At 39.5% G+C, this 16,571-nt stretch overlaps 1 protein-coding gene across 1 annotated transcript in view; it reads left to right on the top strand.

Annotated features, from left to right (window-relative positions):
* The window catches only part of LOC143819185 (bifunctional heparan sulfate N-deacetylase/N-sulfotransferase 3), a 71,421-nt gene that overhangs the window by 19,322 nt on the left and 35,528 nt on the right, over positions 1 to 16,571 (top strand). The window contains exon 3 of the mRNA XM_077300458.1: positions 14,298 to 14,385. Coding sequence (XP_077156573.1) covers positions 14,298 to 14,385 — 88 coding nt within the window. The remainder of the gene's footprint in view (positions 1 to 14,297; positions 14,386 to 16,571) is intronic.

The following is a 16,571-nucleotide window of genomic DNA, read 5'->3' as shown; positions in this document are numbered from 1 at the left end:
AAGAAGACTTTCTGGTTAAGCATTTAAAAAGCTTTCCCATGCCCCAGATCTCCCCCCCCCCATAATTCCCTCAGCTCTCAGGAGTTTTTAAAAACTGACCTACAACAGTTTTCAGCCCTGAAGCATATTCAAGCATCATCAAGCTCATCTTTTCACTTTCAGTCAGTTGACAAAGTCATGCATTTCTGCATATCTTGGAAATTCCCCCAGTATATATAAATCACTGCCTTGGCTGTGAGTGCTGTTTTTGCTGTTTTTATGACCAGGATGAATCCTGTTTACGATTAGAAGAATTAAACTAAATGAATCATGAGCAGAACCATTTTTCTATTTTCTGTAGTCTTGTGCTTCCTGAAATGTCACTGCTGCAGCTTAGAGGGTGCTCTGGAACAGTACAGAGTCCAATATGGGAAACTATGGCTTGAAAGGGGAGTCCTCTGAAATCTCAAGTTTCTCTCTCTTCTCCTTTGCACAAGCAGAAGTATTTTTCATGAATCGAGGGCTATTTTGGAGACAAACCCCATTTGCTGTGTTTTCTGGCACGAATGGGCTGAAGATTCCTCCCAAGCACAGGGAACCTCCAACACACAGTGAGAGAGCTTTTGACCCATGGGCTGAATGGGGTGGGGTGGGGGTGGGAGACTGGAACTCTTATCGACCGCCATCTGATTAATGTACTAAGGGGTGTTTAGGGGGGGGAGTTATTGTGCTTTTGTTGGATTGTTGTAAACTGTCATGAGAGTTTTTGAGAGCAGTGGTATAGAAATGTGAAAATAAATAAATATACAAAATTTAAAGTGACAGATTTTGATTGTGGACAGTACTTGAAAAGCGTATGTTAAAGCAACATTTTAATAACCAGTGAAATGCCTGTTGTTGGGAAGAGCTTGAGTTTTATGGAATCCCCTTAGAAGAACTTGTCATCATTCTGTATACCCTGATTGCCTGGCAGGCAGTAGTTTTCCTCCCAAAAAGTCATATTGGCTGATGCCAATGTTCTACTTTTTCTGTATATACTTTCCCCTAAAGGACTAATAGCTATTCCTCTTATATTGAAGGGGAAAGAAGAATGTTCTTGGAACTGTGGACTAAGGTGTTCCTTCTACCAGGTCATCGGGATGCAGGCAAATTTTGGTTCCCCAGAAGACTTGACAATTAAAACAATCAGTTATAGAACTTACTGAATGTTGATGAGAACTGAACTGATGGAGCTGCTAATGTATACGGCATACCGCAAATTATGAGCTCTTGCTAAGAAAGGCTGAAAAATTCAAATAAAAGTTGAAAGAATAAGACATTTACTTATCACTCTAGAGGCTTGGGTTTGAATGACAGCAAGAAGTTACTTTCTGATTTCATTTCCCACCTTTTTAATGGAAACCTCTTACCTTGCTGAAATATCTTAGCTTGCTGCTATATTTAATATTGAAATATAGAACATTAATGTGTGGTTTTAGAATAGCATACAGAGCTGGTACAGGAAAAGTGTGCCAAAAATGTTCTTTCTTGACTTTCCATTCTACCCAGTTTACCAATTGATGAAGTTTATTCCAGTGGTTCTCAGACTTTATATTATGAGGCTTCATAAACTATCTTAATGAGAAGCCATCTACCATCATGACTACATTGTCTCTTCCTGCTATCCTGTCTTATCTTTAAGCCATAGTCAAATGCTACTATGTCATTTTGTGTTAAACAGTTTCGGCAGGAAAATAGCAGCAGCTATTCTGTTAATTTCAGGTTGAAAGATATAGCAAAAATCTTTTTGTTGTAAATACCTGCTTGAAATCTGACCCAGAATATGCCCTAATGGTAGAGAGAAATTCATATTTTCGCCAACATTTTGTTAATTTATACTATTGATAGTGTCCATTGGTGCAATGCAAGGGAGATTTTTCCTGCAGAAAAGTTGATCATGTATTTTGGTAAACATTGTAGTCACAAATAAAGCTACTGTTGGATACTGGAGTGAGAAAAATTCTGTTGTGAGCAAATTTCTGTTCTGTATTTCTGTTCTGATATGGCATCCTGTATTACACCCTAGAGCTTCTTGTGGCGCAGAGTGGTAAGGCAGCAGACATGCAGTCTGAAAGGTCTGCCCATAAGGCTGGGAGTTCATCCTTCTGAGGTCGGTAAAATGAGTACCCAACTTGCTGGGAGGTAATGACTGGGGAAGGCACTTGCAAACTACCCCGTATTGAATCTGCCATGAAAACGCTAGAGGGCGTCACCCCAAGGGTCAGACGTGACCCGGTGCTTGCACAGGGGATACCTTTATCTTTATTACACCCTACCAAACAAGCATTGTTCCTCTGCATTTTTAGAGTGAGAAGTTATTTTTTTTTATCTTGGAGAAGAAATGATAGGAAAATACACAAAATGTCTGATGTAGAGCATGCACCATGTAGTTGTTCAATACTGTTCAGAGTATATGCTGTAAAATCTTCCAACAGTGTATATTGTAATAAGCAAATGATTTGTTGATATAATCACTTTTTAAAATTCTACCATGAGTGGTATAGCTGATCAAAACTGTCTATAAAATAGAAAAAAGATGTGAAAATATATGAACTGTGTCCAGTAAATGACAACAATAACGAATGAATACTATACATTAATATACAAAGTGCAAATATTTCATGCCTGCATTTCTTCAGGATTGGCCATTCCATTAGTATTCTCATTTGAGGATGAAAATAGGAAAACTATGGTTTATTTTCCATTCTACCAGGTTAATGTTGCTTGAGTATGGCCCAATTTAAGATACTTGCTGTAGGTAAATGTTTTTAATTAATATGAATATAATATACAACCTCATGCAAGAAAGCCATTCTTCATGAATCACAAAATCACATATAATCCATGTTTGGGCCCTAAGAGGCAAATAATCTTTGTTAATGAGTACACATTTTATAGCCTCATGCTTTAATTGCATTTGAAATTTGTCTCCATACAGCAACTCTAAGGTCAGAGTTAGAGTATCCAGCAAAACTGAAAATGATGTCCGGTGATTCTTTATGATCTGTATTTCATGTCTGAGGTGTCTGTTCATTATCTTACATTGTGAACTTGCCATATGGCATGAAGAACTACTAAAGGTCATTTGCTAGTGGTGGCATCTATGGCCGTGCAAGTGAATGAGCCAAAGAGACTCAGCACTAGTCTTTCCAGACTGAGAAAAGGAAAGGAAGCTCCAGAGTCAACTGCAGGCTTTCTCAACTAGGATTTCAGGAAACCCTGGGGTTTTTTGATATCCCTGAAAGTGTTTCCTGAATGGGTGGGAATTAATTAATTTTAAATATATTTTTTAAAAATGTTAAATATTTATTGGGCGATATGGTAATGACTGGGGAAGGGAATGGCAAACCACTGTGTATTGAGTCTGCCCAGAAAACTCTGGAGGGCGTCACCCCAAGGATCAGGGGATACCTTTACCTTTATGGTCATGCCAAACCACTCACCCCCTCCCAAAATGGCCAACGATGGGCCTGGAGGGGGTGGGAAGGGGGGCCCTGTGTGGGCATGTACACAGCTGTGCTTCCCAACTGTATTCGCACAACTTCTGGGGGTTCTCGGAGCCTGAAGGATGTTTCAGGGATTTCTCAATGGTAAAAAAGTGGAGAAAACCTGATCTTCTGTAAAGCTCTTTGAGATGTGCATCTGTTAGATGATCTGATGGTGATAAGTAACTGTTTAAGCCAGGGATACTCAAACTGGACTAAGAGAAAATGGACCTTTTTGTTAACTAATAAGTCTTTGAGTGAAGTAGGCACAGATTCCAAGTTCTTTTATTGAATCCAAACGCCGAACAACTGGGGGAAAAACACAGACTTATATACATTGTGGGGAGCCCACCAAGAGCTCTGGTTGACCCTTAACATAGCCCTATGATTGGTCCATATTGTCCAAGATTTAGAGAGTCTGTGATTGATCCTTTTACAAGCCTTCATTTGCATAGTGGTTCAACTTAGTACCAAATTTTCCACATACATAAGATTCACCACCAAACAGAAATACAGGTTCTTCACCAGAAGCCACCTGATTTTTGCTTTCCTGCATTTCCTGCTTTTTTTTCAGTGGCATTAGGCTGCCTCTGCATTGAGCAGGGGGTTGGACTAAATTTCCTGTATGGTCCCTTCCAACTCTTGTTATTATTGTAAATAACTTTCTAAAGCCTTCTGTCTATACATAGGTATCATAAAGAAAAGGGGCAGTGGGAGTAAAAGCTTTACATGAAAAGTTTCAGTTTCTGGGGTTTCCAGTTAAAAGAATCTCAGAAGTAGGTTCTGGAAAAGAACTCTTCTGGTAGTTGGTGCATGGCTTTGCAGAGATTGCCTGATTAGCCTTGACCATTTCAGTGTAGTGATTTAGTGATCTGTGGTTAACTGCAGCAGCCTTAAGTTCTCATCTATAGGATCCTACAAAGTGAACTCCCGTCACGTTTATTTCATCTTGCAAGGCTTACATAGCACTATAGCCTGAGGAAACGGGGATGTTCAGAGTGACTTGTGCAGTTGTATCAATTTCATTGCCTCTTGTCAGCATTGGGGAAATGAATTTTATAAGATTCTGCTTTCTCTCTCTCTCTCTCTTTTTTTTTACAGAGGCAATATGCACTTTGGAGAGGTGGGAATGCCTGCCCTTCAAAAACTTTGCCAAAAAAGTGATCTAGAGGTTGCTGGCCTGTTTGTTTCAGGGCAAGGAAAAAATAAGACAAAAACTGTTTTAGTGGTTTATGGCCAATTTTTCACTTAAATTGCCTCCCTTTTTCCTAAGCTAAATTATACCTTGTTATACCTTAGAAAATAAACTTTAATTTCTCAAGTAGCCAAGTAATGGGCTTTTCTGCTGTGGTAGCTTCAGCTGTTTTTCTAATGATATCCCTAAACTATAAAAAGAAATTGAAATTTTAAGTGCTTGAAATATTTTATAGTTTGGATAGCAGATTGACCAAATATATCAGTTTTAAGACTCTGCATTGGGTTTTTTCCCGCTTCTCTTTCAGAAGTAATGCTGACAAAAATCTGTAAGCCACAATGCATTATAAAACCTTGGCAACTGAAGGATTTCGTCTGTGGAATTCTAATGTATTTTAATGTATTTGCTCCAATGGCTGTACATAATATTGCAAGGAAACAACCAGCCTACTGGCCAGTTCCAGGCTGGGAAATATCTGGAGGTTTAGGGGACAGGAGGACTGGGTTTGGAGAGAGGAACCAATCAGGTATAATGCCAGAGTCTATCTTTCAAAATGGCCATTTTCTCCACATGAACTGATCTGTTGCCTGGAGATTAATTATAATATCAGGAGATCTCCAGCCACCACCTGGAGGTTGCAAGTAATGCGAGAGGCTTCTTACAGCTCAATATATTTTTGTTTTACCACTTGGAGGCTGGCAACCCTATGGACAACTATTTGGATTTTAGTAAAACACTAAGAATTGATTGCATTGCAGAAAACCAGGCAGGAAATGGTCACTAATCTATTATTATTATTATTTATTAAACTTATAGCCCACCTTCCTCCTGGGACTCAAGCTGGGTTACTTATAAAAATATCCCCATAAAACCCAACCCTAAAACAGCATTAATCCCAAGATCCTTCCTATCTCCTGCAAAGGATGCACTAGATATTATAGCAAAGCCTGAGGGGGGGCACTGATCTTGCTAAACCAGCCTCAACCATAGACCTGGTGGAAGAGCTCCATTTTACAGGCCTTGCAGAACTTTGCCAGCTCCGTCAGGGCCCTCAGCTCTCTCAGGAACTGATTCCCCCAGGCTGGGGTCAGGACTGAAAAGACCCTAGCCCAGGTCAAGGGCAGGCATATTGCTCTGGGGGCAGGGACCACTAAGTCCAGTCTAGAGTCCAGTCTAGAGAAGACCACCGCATGGATCACTGGCCAGTCCAGGGACAAGTAGGGTGCTAGTAGCCTCACTTGGCAAAGATAAAACCGTGTGTGCTACCCCTATGACTTGTGCCTCCATTGTAAGGGAGGCATCCAGGATCACTGCAAAATTCCTTGCAGTGGCAAGATGTTAAGTTGTCCCCCTGCAAAGATAGGGAGATGCTCTTCCTGTCCTGCCCCTTTCCTGTTCAGCCACAGGACTGATGAAGGACACAAATGAGGTCATTCCAAGCCACCATTGATCTAGCAAGATGTATTGCATGGTTCTTCTGAATATGAGGGCCAAACTCAAATGTAACTGTAATAGGTGTTTGGTGAGATGGGCTGTAGCATGGTAAGTGAAGACAAGATTTTGGACTCCTCATCTATATATTCTTTTTCCTATATACATTTAACAGCCTTTGTTATGTTAGTCTTAAATCACAAGTTTTAATGGCCCTAAAATGATCTTTGGCTGGTCACTTCTACAACAGGATGGAAAAATGTGTACCTTCTCTGTCATGTTGCTCTGAGTCTGCAGTGAGAAGAAGCCATATAGAACAGAACATCACAATTTCCCCATCCTCATCACCAGGGTGACTGTCCTCTGCAGGCTGCAGATGTTTCCACACTGAGATGGAAAAGGACTACAAATTTGTAATACTTGGAATTCCTTCAAGGGAAGGAAGAATGTCACAGTCGGAGCATGCAGCCTGACTCTGGCAGTTATTTAACACCCTGACCTTACTTATTTTATCAGCTAATTACTTAAGGCAATTATGAAAGAAATTAACATAGGAATAGATTTGGGGCTTTACTCTTACATGTGGAAGTATTTGTGGGTGGCTGCTTCTAATGTGTCCGTGTGAGTGATGTTTTAGTTTTGGTAGCTCTGTATGCATTTCAAATGACTATAACCTCCCAAACACAGCTGCTGCTTGGGGAAAGGTATTAAGAGAACCAGCCTGGTGAAGTGGTGAAGAGAACTGGGTTTGATTCCCCCCCCTCCACATGAAACCTGCTAGTTGACCTTCAGCCCCACCTATCTCACAAGGTCTATGTTGTAGGGAGAGGAAGGGAAGGCAATTGTTAGCTGATCTGACACTCCTTAAGGTAGATAAAAGCAGGGTATAAAACCCAAATTATCATCTTCTAAATCCATACGGACTGCATGGAGCTCTGTTCTCGTAGAGTTAATAAACAGCTGCTGCATGTGGGGAGCTGCCTGTGTGGAGCTACCCTCTGTAGTGATATCATTTTAAAGTGGAATGTTAAATTAACCCAGTGTCTCAGGCCACTTACACTCACAAACAGCTGTTAAAACATTTGCAACAGTTTATTTGGAAGTAGTTAATCCATTGTTGGAAATAAAAAAGGCATTTAGAAAGCAGTTAACATGCATATAAAAGGCAGGTCTTCTTAATAGCTTTAAAAAGCATTTTTAAGTGAGAATAAAAGCTGCAGTCCTAAACTTACCTACTGGAATGTAATTCCTTTTGAAATAAATGAGTCTTACTTTTGAGTCTGTACTTTAAGAATTGATACGATCCAACATGTGACTGAAATTAGAGACTGGTTAAAGTAGTGGGGAGAAATGTAGTCTGTGTTCGCACAATTCTTCCTGAATGAAGAATTTTCCTAAATCTTCAAAAATTATATAAGCCAGTTTTTAAAGGTTGGCTGATAGTGATGATGGTGCTATGTGAGTTAGAACTGGGTTGACTGACAAATAATATCAACCAAAAAAGCTACATAACTATATGCCCTGCACCTCAACAAAAACACAATTGAGGTATATATAATATATAATTTAATTACCAGACTAATTCTGAACATATACTGTTTTAAGGGGTAACATTCAATAGTGTTATATTGCCTTTTCCAGGGCCAGTTATAGTGGTATGAGACAGCACAAAGATGCCTTGAATATTCAAATCATAGAGTTGGAAGGGTCCATACAGGCCATCAATCCCCTGCTCAATACAGGATCAGCCTAAAGCATCCACAATAAGTATTTGTCCAGCCTCTGCTCCCTTTTATGGATCACTAGCTACACACACAGCCTGCATCTTTTGCAAGGGAGGGAAATGACCAGCGTTTAGCTATGTATGTGGACCCAGTCTCAGACAGTGATACTCAAACTCTCCTCAACCTTGGGATGATCATCATGGACAAGTTGTGTTGTGTTTTAAAAGTAGGCTGTTAGTTGTATCTTGTGATAAATAGCTCCCTTACTTTGTACATTGGATGGATCCCTAAGGAATAGTGTTCAGAAGAGCCACAGATAGTATGTCAAAGAGTCACATGTTGCTCCCAAGCTTTTAAGTGAACAGCACTGGGCTAATGGTGTATGTAGGAATTTTCCACAGAAGTAGTCATAGAATCATAGAGTTGGAAGGTACCTCCAGGGTCATCTAGTCAAACCCCCTGCACAATGCCAGAACTCACAACTACCTGCTCACCCACAGTGACCCCAATTTCATGCCCAGGTGATTCCTCTACCAAAAATCTCCAGAATCCAGCCTGGCCTGGAGAAAATTCACCTACCATCACACAGCAGCAGTTAGTAATTCACTGGGTATGCAAGGAAGGGCCACAAGAAACAAACACTCTGGCACATACCTTCCTGCTCACCCACTCACAATCTGCCTAAGTTCATAAAATGAGCATTTCAAACAGATCCGATTATGTAAAACCAACATATTAAAGACCACTAACCTGCTTGCTTTCAGAATTTTAAAAAAGAACTCATTTGTGAAAAAGTAGTGGGTACAATTGCTGATACTAAGATACTTTCTCTTAGTATCCACTCGGCCACAGGGTCATCACAGTCATGGAGGTCTGAGTGATGTATTTCACTGTAATAAGATACTGAGAGAAATACTTTGTAAGAAATTGAATGTAAGAGCATTTGAACATTACTTCTAAAAGGTAACATCACTGAGGAAGTGTTTGAAAAAGAACAGTTTGTAACTCCGGAAACTCATTTTGGCGTTTATACCTGTTTATCAAGTTCAATAAACAACAGAAGTTTTTCTAAGACTTTATTGTATGGCAATCGTGAGTTCCTTTTTTCTTCTTTTCTACAGTGGCCCTGATAGTCAGGCACTTTTATATTGAGATAGTGTAGGCTCAAAGAGTCTTGATAATTCATCATTCTTTTTTTTCTCATCAAAGCTGGAAATAAAAAACAGATACTTATCAAGCACTTGATAAGGTTGAGGATCACATTCAGCATGGCAGTGAAATTGTGTGGATCTGGACTTAGACAGAAAATGAGCTAAATAAAAATATCTTCTTTCTAAAATGTTACATGGTCTGCTATACAGGTAAATGGGGAAAGATATGGTACAGCGGGGTGCTTATTAGTTCTCTTGTTTTGATTGGCCTGAGGATTTTTGACCTTTAATTAAAAGAAATTGATGGTTTGTTACTCTATTAGCAGCAGGATAATGAAATCATCTAAAGTGGCAGAGCAGTACCCAAGAACTAATAAGAGGAAAGATGATAAAATCCTGAATACAGAACTGCTAATTGCATTGCTTTATTAAATAAAATTGGTAAGAGATAAAAGCTTAAGCCTACCTTTTCATAATTAGCTGCTTCTCCCTAGTTGGTTGGTTATATTCCTCAAATCATTTGATTGTGGAAATGAATTGGAGGAAGGGATTAAAGAGCATAATTTTCAAAGCAAATGCTTAAATAATTCCATAATCAACACCACTAACTGAACAGACGATAAGTGAGAATATGCAAAATCACTAGCATAACTTCCAAGCAATCTAAACATACATAAGTAACCTTTCTAGGTTTTGATAAGTACATCCATAATTTCACTTTATCCTACACACACACATACCATAGTCATCTTCATCCATTTTCCATATATAGATTGACCCTTACCTACTTTTCAGTGGAATTAGTAGAATAGTTACTTAGTTACTTGTACAACAGACTAGATCAGGGGTAGTCAAACTGCGGCCCTCCAGATGTCCATGGACTACAATTCTCAGGAGCCCCTGCCAGCGAATGCTAGATGGACTAGATGATTACTATGGGCCAAAGGGCTGGCTCTTGGGTAGAAATCATATGTTGATGGTAATAATTTGGCTCAAAATCTAAGAGTCTCATGAGATATCCAAGGAACTTTAGGCTGTACTGTTAGCCAAACTGGCAGTCTTCAAATTATTTGGGGGAATTCACTTTAAAGAAATGGAGTAAGAGGGGGTAACTGGAATTCTCCACATGTTTATGGGTTTCATTTCATGTAAGAGAACTCCCGAATAAACTAGACAGATGTTCAACCAGAAAAGTTTTTGTTAAAAGAAAATAGAAATGGGCAGAAATGTATTCACACACAAACTAAAAATACATACAAGAAAACCTAGAGAAACATCGGGAAGAAAAGGGGAAAGCAATTTTAGAGAAGGTGATAACTATCGTTCTTGGAGAGGTCTACAAAAGCAGCAAAACACCCAGTGTTTTGAGAGAGTAGAGCCCAACTAGGTGGGGGTGTATGTGGAGAATCCAAGGCCCTTGCCCATACTGATGAGAAAGAGAGTGCTCCATAATAAGTCTGGGGTTTGGTAGGCACAGATCTCCTGCCTACCTGCTTGCCCAGGGGACCACAGTGCATGTTTCCTCAGAAGCATGCATTCTGCTTACAGCTTTAAATACAAATTCTGTGGTACCTTATCCTTTTAAAATCAGCATGTGCCATTAAATGTAGATCCTTACTTTAAAAATGGAAAGCAGATTTGGGAACTAATGGTTCCTTATGGCCTCTATGCAATGAGTGTTTTTTTTTTATTTTTCTCATTTGTTACACAAAGTGCTGTTAAGACATCTCATTCTGTCAGCCTTGTATGACGTATACAGTATCAGCAGTCATAATGCACTTGTGTGTCAGTGAACAAAAGTTTTTTTTCACCTTATCTTCTTTAAAATACTGTGCCATTATTTTGCTTCCAGAAAAAATGAGAGTAAAAGCTGGTTCTTGCATATGTACTGTATAATTATGTGGTTTCTGCTAAGCTGCTGGGGGGGAAAGCTGTAGCAAGTTTAGTTACAGTATTTTTCCTCTGTTTCAAATGCTGTCCCTCTTTTCTTTACTGATAGAACAGGCAGTTCCTTGTTCCTGTTCTTACATTATTTGATATTTCCTGTATCTTACAAATATATTTAGATTTAAATGAGCAAGTTATAAAAGTGTAGTAGTCTGCACCAGTGCATTTATACGGCCATATTCATATAAATTCATATTCAGTAGAGCTGTTCATAAAAGCAATTATTTAAAAAGTGGAAAGTGCTCTCAGCAGCTTACCTTGAGTATACCAAACAGCATTTAGAAATTAAAATCTAGACTCACCCCCCCACATGAAAGCTTCCCTATACGCTCAGAGATAGTCACGCACTCTTAGAGTAATAGTCCCTGCCATCTGGTGCTGCATGCTTTTCACAAGTTTTAACATTTTGGTTTGGAACCTAAATGACAAGTAAAATGTCAAGTCACCCAGAAAATAATCATAGGCGTGACAGCCAAAATGTTAACTCGTCTTGTCTAGCTAAGAAGCAGTTCATTGGAGAGCAGAAGCATCCTATTTAGGAGGTACAGAAGGCAAGCTACTGTGTGCATTTTGCTGGAAAATTTTTGAAAGAATCATGTAGAGTGTTAGTAGCATGACTCTTATTTAATTTAATGAGAATCACATAGCTTAAAGCCTATATAAATAACCATTTTTTTCTGCACAGCAGAGTATAAATCTTTTAGTGAGATTATTTAATATTTTTGTAGCTGGAAACAAAAACAGACAAGATCAGCAATACATGTCTTTTATTGGTGTCCTTGGAGAAAATTCAGTAATGTATGTCAGGTCTAGACTTTAAACTGGGAAACTGCATTCACTCATCTATGGACTTGGGACATCGGTAGCTGACTGTCTTCCAACTTCTCTAGTGGAATTATTGTTCTACCTTGTTATTTTTCCTCAAGTTTAGTCCAGTAGATAGAGTTGAATTTTATATAACACTCTGCTTTAAATGCATATAGATTAGCCAGTGAGATGCTTCCATCCATTTTATCATTGAATAAACCTGTCCTAAAGACCAAAATGCCTTCCCCCCAGAAGGTACCTACTTTGTCCTGAAGAAACAGTTGCCTAAAGTCTTCATTTGGCGATCAACAGGGAAAAGTAAACAAGTTATCTCAGGCGTTTTGACAGTGGAAATTATTATTGGAAATTATTGAGAGCTAGGAATGTGAATTCCAGCCTTGGGCAGCACACATTCCCTGAGTAGAACACTGGAGAGGGAACGTCTTGGAAGTCATTTCATTTTGAAACAGGAAGCAACATCATGATGTCAAAAATCGTTATGGTTTTACCATAGAGGTCTTGAAATTCCAAGAATATGCTGGTATCACTTGTTCTGAAAGAAGTTACCTCAAGGTGCAGTTTTTCTTCTCTGTCTTCCACCCAACATTCCATTGGGTGGGGACAAGGATCATCAGAGGGGTCACCCATCATAACCAGGTAGTGGATGAAAGCATTTAATGAAACATTGAGGATTAATAGAGAGTGTCTGGTCATTTCTACCTAGTTATGTGAGATTATTCCTCTCTTCTTGGTAGCTGTGCTATATATAGAATTTGATAAGGTTTTGTTTTTTCATTGCTGTTTACATAGCAACAATGATCTATTTGAAGAGAGATCTTCAAAATGTCCTTGGCGAAACAGACAGTTTTGAGGGATCCTAGATTTCAGCACTTTAAGTTGGTGGTATTTCTGATATTTTGATGAATCAATTGTGGACCTCTGGGATCTTTTTGGACCTCTAAAGCAGGGGTAGTCAACCTGTGGTCCTCCAGATGTTCATGGACTATGATTCCCATGAGCCCCTGTCAGCAAAAGCTGGCATGGGCTCATGGGAATTGTAGTCCATGGACATCTGGAGGACCACAGGTTGACTACCCCTGCTCTAAAGGACATTCAGGCAGCACCTGTAGATCAGAAAGTCTTTAATCAGCCTCACCTAATTTTACTGTTGTGTCTGGAGAATTGGTATCTAGTTACTGTCAGGCATTTATCATTTCAAGCACTGATTACTACAGTGTTTTACAAGGGGCTGATTGAAGGTTTTGTTTTATTTTTAATTACCTTGTCTGGGCCCTGCAAGGTGTAGGAAGGAATTATGCATTTTTCTTAGCCAGTGCAAATTCACAAGGCCTGGATTTTTTGTTGTTGTTAGGTGTGAAGTCGTGTCTAACCCATCGCGACCCCATGGACCTCATCCTCCAGGCCTTCCTGTCCTCTACCATTCCCCAAAGTCCATTTAAGTTTGCACCGACTGCTTCAGTGACTCCATCCAGCCACCTCATTCTCTGTCGTCCCCTTCTGGGTTTTTTAATACCTGCTAAACATACGTTTGACCATAGTTCTTGATAAGTAGAATATTCCCTTCTCTTGTATCTATCAGCCAGACTCCTGTGTGAATGGAAAAACTCACATAATATGAGCAGCCACAATTGTGGCACAGGGCTTTGAAGGGTTATTAGGACACTTAATATGGGTGGCAAATGTAGACACAGATAGTACACTTGGGTAAGGTGACCAGATTGTCCCATTTTTGGAGGGACATCTGGGGGCACCTGGAATATTGTACTTATGTTGAAATTAAAATATATATATTAAAATACTATTTTTGCATTTTATGAAAAATTTTCTTGCTCCATATAGACCAAATCTTTAGTCAAGAACCCCCCCCCCCCGGGTCAATGGTGTCCCACTTTACCAATGTTAAAATCTGGTTACCTTACACTTGGGGATTCAGCGCACTGGCCCCACTGCCTGTGTTAACTGAGCATGCTGACCATATTCTCCGCCTAAATATGTTTGTCATAATGTGGACCCTATGCATATACAGATTGTGATTTCACAGAATATATCCCAGTCATGAAGGCAAGCGTATAAGTGCCTAGTAGTTTGTTTCTGTGTTGGCTTGGCTATGGCCTGGATAGCCCAGACTAATCCTGTCTTGTCTTAGAAGCAGGGTTGCTTAAGCAGGGTTGGCCTTGGCATATTTGGATGAGAGACCTCCACGGAATCCCAGGGTCATGACATGGAGGCAGACAATGACAAACCACGTCTGAATGTCTCTTACCTTGAAAATTCTGTGAAAGGGTCATTTGACCCCAAAAGGGGTCCTGACCCCCAGGTTAAGAACCACTGCTAGGGGATCATTGTCAGCACTTTCTACCACCAGGTTTAGTACAGTTTTCTGGTTATTGGGATTGAAACAGTGCTCTGTTGCCCTGGGGAAAAATAATTGTACAGAAATTTTGAAATGTAGGGGAAAGGGTATATTATACTTTGATCATATTACAAACTTGATGAATTTTTACTTTGCTTATTTCAGGCTCTGCTTGATACTCAAAACCTTCTAAGAGCTCAGATCACAAATTTCACTTTCAACCTGGGCTTTTCGGGGAAATTTTACCACACAGGTAAGATTGAAAAACAGTAAAATCACTCACAATCTGCTAGTATCCTTTTGGTGTGTAAGAACTGAAATTGATTTTTGTGCTGTAGCTTTGTGCAATGAAACAAGATGAAATGGGAGTGAAGAGCTCCCAGTGCCTGAGGAAATAAGAAATCTTCCTTTAGGAGGATAAAACAAGAAAATCAATCAATTCTTCCTTATGTTGTGAATTTTACAACATGAAATATCCTGATACTCCAATACCAAACATTTGCAATGTCTTATTTGCCTGAAATCGTGATGTATTATTTGTCAGAATATCATGGTTATGTCAGTCTAGTTGTGTCATTGTCTCCTGATATTTCCTATAAGATTCCTTTTATTTCTTCTTGAATTCCAGCTGTTCTTTGGGAATTGCTGAACTAAAACAGCATAACTTGTAACTGCTGGTTAAAAGTGTGTCTCTGTTTTGAATACTGGTTGTCAAAAATACGTCGCATCTGATACTGAGCTTCCTAGGTTGTAATGAGTGACATAGTTCATGGGATATGATAAAAACTACTCATTGACTTATTTAAAATTTGCTGCATAGACTCACAAGAGTTGCAGGAGTAGATACAATACTGCATTTAAATTAAGCAAAGCTTTATTCATTGATTTAGACCACACTAGATAAAAGTGGGCTGCAGTACAGTGGGCCAATTTGAGGGTATATTCATATCTATTTTTTAAGACATAAAACGAAGACATTGGAGAAGGAAGCTAATCTCCCCCCCCCCTGCCCCTTTCAATATTAGGACTTCTCTAATGAGATAGCAGCATGAGATTTGTCCATGCCAATTGAGATTTGCCCCTCTTCAATGGGGTAGGTGCTTATACACACAAACACATAAACTGTATGCATGTGAAGATGACAAGGAAGTCAAGACCTGGACTGTATGCACAATTAGCAGCATTGGATTGTTTTAAAAATGCCCATCAAGATACTTCCCAGCTAATCATATGATCTTCTCCAGCAACAGATTATAAAATGGCTAAACTGAGAAGTAGGGAAAAAGTAGCTAATTTACAGCATCACTTCACTGTGAACAAGACCTTCTCTGGTCTGGTGGCTTGCAGAAAGCAGTACATCTACATAATTACCACAGAACTGGTCTCTTTATGTTGGCTCACCCCTGATATGACCATATTGTTCAATGACAAAGTCAGTGGTTTTTATGAACTCTTAAAATCTAATGGTCCCAGCCAGGCCACTGCACCATTTCAGCTGCCTAAAATGGTCTTTCCTTCTTAAAATAATTTGTTTCTCCCAGGCAGAGAGGAAAAACAATGGACAGCAAAAGAATAAATTGAAGGATGCACCACAGCAGAGAGAAAAAGCATACAAGTGGCAAACAATTGTACACGTGAAGACACATAAGTAGAATCTTAAAGTACATAACAACAACAAATACCAGTTGTTCCTTTCTTTTCACATTATCCCAGGAATTTGGGACAAGGAGGAGCATTAATTTTTTAAGGGCTGGTTCCAGCCAGCTTCTTTGTTTAATCTCACCCAGTTCCCCTCTGTAGTACCATAATGCCCATGTAGTACTCTGTAGTACTGTAATACCCATGTACTACATACTTATTGTCTATGCAGGTCCTATCATCCCCAGCATCATATTTTTGGTGGCCCTGTCTTTTTCATCAGTAGAATAGCTGGCTGAATCAAACCCAGAATATGGTAATGCAGTCTTTTCACTTACTTGATATCAGTACACAACTATTGGCAAAAGAAGATGCGTAATGTCTACCAAGAAATTTGCTGACTACAGTTTTGGAAAGGAGAGAGAGAGAGAGAGAGAGAGAGAGAGAGAGAGAGAGAGAGAGATTTAAAGATACCAAGAATGAAGCACATTAACACTCAGATATGAGCAACAAGTTCCTGGGGCATAGCCCCAGGTTTCAATCTGGGACGAGTTCTGCCAATCCACAGACTAACTGTAGCGAAAGAGCAAAAAGGAGAGGGAGATTGTCTTTTCTCCTGTTTCACTTGACAACTAGTGGTTGTCAAATCCATAGGTATTTCTTTCCCATGGGCATGTACCAAATCAAAAACTGCACATGCAGAGAGTATACTTTGGATTTTTCAAAGTTTGTGTGTAACATTACTACATGGGCAATCTGAGGATATGCTTTTGCCCAAGGACTGAGTATTGTCCAAACCAG

This window comes from Paroedura picta, chromosome 10 (assembly GCF_049243985.1).
Source record: "Paroedura picta isolate Pp20150507F chromosome 10, Ppicta_v3.0, whole genome shotgun sequence".
Lineage (NCBI taxonomy): Eukaryota > Metazoa > Chordata > Lepidosauria > Squamata > Gekkonidae > Paroedura > Paroedura picta.
Note: the sequence above shows the minus strand (reverse complement) of the source record. Positions and strands in the feature narration are given on the sequence as shown.